This window comes from Ovis canadensis, chromosome 1 (genome assembly GCF_042477335.2).
Source record: "Ovis canadensis isolate MfBH-ARS-UI-01 breed Bighorn chromosome 1, ARS-UI_OviCan_v2, whole genome shotgun sequence".
Taxonomy (NCBI): domain Eukaryota; kingdom Metazoa; phylum Chordata; class Mammalia; order Artiodactyla; family Bovidae; genus Ovis; species Ovis canadensis.
In genome coordinates this window covers 18,292,448-18,299,085 of record NC_091245.1, presented here as the reverse complement: position 1 = coordinate 18,299,085, position 6,638 = coordinate 18,292,448, and the positions used below count along the sequence as shown (strand labels likewise).

The following is a 6,638-nucleotide window of genomic DNA, read 5'->3' as shown; positions in this document are numbered from 1 at the left end:
AATGAATGCTCAAGAAATATTGAAATTGACTCATCCCAAAATCTGGGTCACCAATGATGCATGAAAGAAAGTTGGATGCCCATGCTAAGTCTGAGGCTCAGAGCCCCAAGTGGGCTGCACCCAAGCAATAACATTTATTCTTCTATGCTTTTCTAATATATTTTAGGGTTCACAGAAGATTCACAAGTTTTTCTTGTGAGAAGAATCACACAAGATTCATAAGTGAATTCACAGAAATTTCACATCACTCCACCTACTGTGACAGAATTTTAGAGACACAGATGTCTTAAAGACCTTTCAACTTGAGGTGTTCCGTAAATTGACATCCAGAGAAAGGAAGTTTGTTGCCTTAAGTAACAAAAGAAGTTAGCAAGGTTGGGACTAGAACCCAGGTCAATTAATGTCAAGTTCTGTGTCCTTCCACAAGATGATGCATAGATCATGTCAGCCCCATGAACTGTATTGGATCCATGCACCAAGTCCAACCCATGGGTTACTTTGATCTTGTATACCACTGGCTTAATTTTCCTTTTTTTAAATATAAATTTTTATCTGAGTATAATCGATTTATAATGTGTTAGTCTCAGCTACATAGTAAAGTGAATCAGTTATACATATAAACGTATCTACTATTTTTTAGAAACTTTTCCCATAAAGGCCATTACAGAGTATTGATTCAGTTCAGTTCAGTCGCTCAGTCATGTCCGACTCTTTGCCACCCAATGGACTGCAGCATGTCAGGCTTCCCTGTCCATCACCAACTCCCAGAGCTTGCTCAAACTCATGTCCTTTAAGTCAGTGATCCCATTCTACCATCTCACTGTCTGCCATCCCCTTCTCCTCCTGTCTTCCATCTTTCCCAGCATCAGGGTCTTTTCCAGTGAATCAGTTCTTCACATCAGGTGGCCAAAATATTGGAAATATTCAGCTTCAGCATCAGTCCTTCCCATGAATATTCAGGACTGATTTCCTTTAGGATGGACTGGTATGATCTCCTTGCAGTCCAAGGGACTCTCAAGAGTCTTTTCCAACACCACAGTTCAAAAGCATCAGTTTTTCAGTGCTCAGCTTTCTTTTTGGTTCAACACTCACATTCATACATGACTACTGGAAAAATCATAGGTTTGACTAGATGGACCTTTGGTGGCAAAGTAATGTCTCTGCCTTTTAATAATACTGTCAAGGTTGGTTGTAGCTTTTCTTCCAAGGAGCAAGCATCTCTTAATTTCATGGCTGCAGTCACCATCTGCAGTGATTTTCAAGCCCAGGAAAATAAAGTCTGTCACTGTTTCCATTGTTTCCCTATCTATTTGCCATGAAGTGATGGGACCGGATGCCATGATCTTAGTTTTTTGAATGTTGAGTTTTAAGCCAGCTTTTTCAGAGTATTGACTAGAGACTTGATTTTCAAAGTGTTGGCCACAGATACTTGTTGCCTACATGTACCACTTGTAAATAAATACCACTTTATTGCTTACCTTACCTTGACGGTTTACTGTGTCCATGTACCACGTCACTCACAGGTACTGGGTTTCATGTTGATTGCATGTATCCCATTGGTTCCAGTGCCACTAGGTTATATTATTTCCCCCTTTATTTGCTGCTCTCACTGTAGAAGGAATGCACGTCCATCCCGACCACCACGTGACCTGCATTAGGTTTCTGTAGGAGGAAAATACTTCCTGCCCTTTTGCCATCAGGCTTAAGCATAGGACTTTTTTGGCCAGTAGGATGTGAGCAAGGAGATGTGTGTCACTTTTGAGCAGAAGCTTAGGAGGTACCATACTAATTGAAGTAAGTCACACAAAGACAAATATTATATGATATCACTGATAGTGGAATCCAAAAAATTATACAAATAAGCATATTTACAAAACAGAAATAGACTCACAGACACAGAAGATAAACTTATCTCTACCAAAGGGTAAAGGTCAGAGGAAAAAGATAAATATAGATCTTGGAATCAATATATACCCACTACTATATATAAAATAGATACCCAACAGGGGCCTACTTATAGCATGGGGAACTGTATTCAATATCTTATAGTAACATATAAAAGAAAACAATCTGAAAAAGAGTAGACTTATACCTACATACATATAAATGGATCAGTTTGTTGTATACCTGAAACTAACACAACATTGTAAATCAACTGTGTGCTGTGCTTAGTCACTCAGTCATGTCCGACTCTTTGTGACCCCATAGACTGTAGCCCACCAGGCTCCTCTGTCCATGGGGATTCTCCAGGAAAGAATACTGGAGTGGATTGCCATACCCTCCTCCTGGGGATCTTCCCAACCCAGGGATTGAACATAGGTCTCCTGCATTGTAGGCAGATTCTTTACCATCTGAGCCACCAGGGAAGCCCAAATCAACTACACTTCAATTCACAAAGAAAATAATACCTTCTCTTGTGCCTTCCTGTTTGGAAGTTGGGAGAAATGTTCCCTGTCTCTATATTTTCCTTTGTAATCATCACCATACATCCATTCACACTTGAATGAAAGTGAAAGTGAAAGTCACTCAGTCATGTCCGACTCTTTGTGACCCCATGGATTATAAAATCCATGGAATTCTCCGGGTCAGAATACTGGAGTGGTAGTCTTTCCCTTCTCCACGGGATCTTCCCGAACCAGGGATTTAACCCAGGTCTCCCACGTTGAAGAATGTGGAATTGAAGAACTGCAGGCGGATTCTTTACCAGCTGCGCTACAAGGGAAGCCCATTCACACTTGAATAGACTCAGTGTAAATATATTAGAGAATGAAATTAAATAACTAAAGACCAATTTTTATACCTCCATTTAAATAGTGAGGCATCTTAATTTCTAAAAATTTTGTAACATAAAAAGTATAATTTTACCTACCCCTAAAGATGGAAATAGATGGGGAAACAGTGGAAACAGTGTCAGACTTTATTTATTTGAGCTCCAAAGTCACTGCAGATGGTGACTGCAGCCATGAAATTAAAAGATGCTTACTCCTTGGAAGGAAAGTTATGACCAACCTAGATAGCATATTCAAAAGCAGAGACATTACTTTGCCAACAAAGGTCCGTCTAGGCAAGACTATGGTTTTTCCAGTGGCCATGTATGAAAGTGAGAGTTGGACTGTGAAGAAAGCTGAGTGCCGATGAATTGATGCTTTTGAACTGTGGTGTTGGAGAAGACTCTTGAGAGTGCCTTGGACTGCAAGGAGACCCAACCAGTCCATTCTGAAGGAGATCAGCCCTGGGATTTCTTTGGAGGGAATAATGCTGAAGCTGAAACTCCAGTACTTTGGCCACCTCATGCGAAGAGCTGACTCATTGGAAAAGACTCTGATGCTGGGAGGGATTGGGAGCAGGAGGAGAAGGGGATGACAGAGGATGAGATGGCTGGATGGCATCACTGACTCAATGGACGTGAGTCTGAGTGAACTCCGTGATTTGGTGATGGACAGGGAGGCCTGGCATGCTGCGATTCATGAGGTTGCAAAGAGTCGGACATGACTGAGCAACTGAACTGAACTGAAAGACACGAAGAGTTGACTCATCAGAAAGACTCTGATGCTAGGAGGGATTGGCGGCAGGAGGAGAAGGGGATGCCAGAGGATGAGATGGCTGGATGCCATCACCAACTTGATGGACATGAGTTTGAGTGAATTCCAGGAGTTGGTGATGAACAGGGAGGCCTGGCATACTGTGATTCATGGGGTCACAAAGAGTTGACACTACTGAGCGACTGAAGTGAGCTGAACTGAACTGAACTGAAAGATGCTTTCACAATGTGGTGCTGGTGAAGACTTTAGAGTCCCTTGGACAGCAAGGAGACCAAACCAGTCAGCCCTAAAGGAAATCAACCCTGAATATTCACTGGAAGGACTGATGTTAAAGCTGAAGTTTGGCCACCTCATGAAAAGAGCCAGCTCACTGAAAAAGACCCTGATGTTGGGAAAGATTGGGGGCAGGAAGACAGAACAGGATAAGATGGTTAGATAGCATCACCAACTCAACAGACATGAGTTTTATCAAACTCCAGGAGACAATGAAGGACAATGAAGCCTGGGGTGCTGCAATTCATGGGGTCACAAAGAGTCAAACATGACTTAGTGACTGAACAATGACAAAATATAATTTTATATAGGATATTGCCATAAGTTTTTTTCTCCTATGCATACATATTTTACTCACATGGTTCCATGCTGTATATTCTTTGCAGTAACCTGTTGTATAACATATTATTCTATTGTTTTTCTGATTATTCTATCAGATTCTTCAAAAAAACGTATTAAAACGTTAGGGAGGAAGGTGGGAGGCAGGTTCAAGAGGGAGGGGACATACCTATAACCAATTCATGTTGATGTATGGCAGAAACCATCACAATATTGTAAAATAATTATCCTCTAATTCAAAAACATTTTAAGGGAAACATGAATTAAAACACTAACAAATACTTGAGAATATTAATACAAATCATGTATTACTATTTCAGCCATTATTCCTTTTTCTCAGTCATAAGACTGGCATTTCCAGATAAGACCTCCTCCTTCAGGCTGGATCCAAGAATCAAATGGCAGAAGATCACAGTCTACTTACAACTGACATGGAAAATGAACAATAAATGAACTTTCACTGTTGTAAGCCACTAAGACTAGGGAGCTATTTCTCATTGCACCATAATGTAGCAAGTTGATCAAGATAGCTATGTTAGTTTCATTTCCCACCTTTGTTCAACTGACCAAATACTACACTGGTTCACATGTATAATGTTGGTTTCATACATTATAGATACTCCACATTTTCTCAACATTGGGCATTCTACCTTAGATTCTGCCTGTCTCCTAATTCAGCAGATCACTCTACCCTTCCCCATCACTTTGAGAAAAGCCACCTTGATGTCCTTGTTCCTCAGACTGTAGACCACAGGGTTGAGGAGGGCAGAGAAGACATTGTAAAAGAGTGATACGTGCTTGTCTTGCTCAGGGGAATACCTTGAATTGGGCTTCATGTAGATGTAGGTGGCTGGAGCATAGAAGAACGTGGTCACAGTCAGGTGGGAAGCGCAGGTGGAGAAAGCCTTGCAGCGGGCCTGCACAGACTTAATCTTGAAAATGGTCTGGGCAATACGGATGTAGGAGGCCACAATGAGCAAGAGTGGGGCAACAACCATCAAGACACTGATGACCGAATCCACCATTTCAATGACATGAGTATCCATGCAAGCCAAATTTCGTACTGAAGGGCCTTCACAGAAGTAGTGGTTGACCACGTTGGGCCCACAGTATGGCAGCCTCATGGTGAAAAAAGTGTGGATCAGAGAGGAAAAGAAACCACAGGCCCAGGTCCCAGCTGACAGTCGTGTGCACAGGCCCCAGCTGAGGATGACAGTATAACGCAGTGGATAGCAGATGGCCACGTACCGGTCAAAGGCCATAACTACAAGGAAAAAACCCTCAGTCAGGGCCAGTGCACCAAACATGTACATCTGTAGCCAACAACCAGCAAAGGAGATGGTCTGAGATTGAGAAAGAAGATGTACCAACATCTGGGGCACAGTGGTGGTGACACAGCCTGTATCCAGCAGGGAGAGGATACAGAGGAAGAAATACATGGGAGTGTGGAGATGCGTGTCCAAGCATATCAGGGTGATGATGAGCCCATTGCCAAGGACTGAGCTCAGGAAAAGAAGAAGGAAGGCACCAAAGAGGGTCCTGTTGGTCATGGGGTCACTGGAGAAACCAAGCAGGATAAATTCAGAAACCCAGCTTTGGTTCTGCCCTGGAGGCATCCACATGGTGGACCTATAGGAGAATGATATGCATTTAAATATCACCTAAAATATGACAGTTTAGTAAGATCTGGAGGCAGAAGCTCTAGGATTTTAATTTTGAGCCCACTGCTCATCTAGTGCCTTGCAGTTACTTAACCACTCTGAGCCTTAGGCTCCTCATCTATTCAGTTCAGTTCCATTCAGTCGCTCAGTCATGTCTGACTCTTTGCGATCCCATGAACTGCAGCACATCAGGCCTCCCTGTCCATCACCAGCTCCCAGAGTTTACCCAAACTCATGTCCATTGAGTTGATGATGCCATCCAAACATCTCATCCTGTCGTCCCCTTCTCCTCCTGCCCTCAATCTTTCCTAGCATCAGGGTCTTTTCAAATGAGTCAGCTCTTTGCATCAAACGTGGCTAATAACACTCTAGGAGCTGGTGATGGACGGGGAGGCATGGCATGCTGCAGTCCATGGGGTCGCAAAGAGTCGGACACAACTGAGCAACTGAACTGAACTGAACTGAATAACACTCATCTCTCAGGGTTTTTAGGAAGAGTTGGGGTGATATATATGAAGCATCTCATATTAACCCAATGCCTTAAAACCCTACTTAGTAGTAAATGCCCATTTGCAATCTCCCCAGTCTTACTCCCCACCCCTCAGTGGACAAACTGGTCACTCAAATGTCTAGCAACAATCAGTTTACAGCTCTCCACTCCAGCCCCCAACCCTGCAGAAATGGCCTTCCCCTCTGCCTTAGAGATCATTTGTCTGGATGTGCTACAAGCTTCTCCTTACCCTGTAAACTTGTCTCTTTAGAAGATGACAATGGGAGGCATTTCCAAGAGAGGGAGATACCAGGGCAATGAGATGATGGCAGC

The 6,638-nt window shown here is 42.8% G+C and overlaps 1 protein-coding gene across 1 annotated transcript; it reads right to left on the bottom strand.

Annotated features, from left to right (window-relative positions):
* Positions 1-4,828: 4,828 nt before the first annotated feature.
* Positions 4,829-5,776, bottom strand: LOC138428947 (olfactory receptor 2A5-like). The gene has a single exon (XM_069569915.1). It carries the CDS (start codon positions 5,774-5,776, stop codon positions 4,829-4,831), a length of 948 nt encoding a protein of 315 aa, XP_069426016.1.
* Between the last annotated feature and the right edge of the window lie 862 nt (positions 5,777-6,638).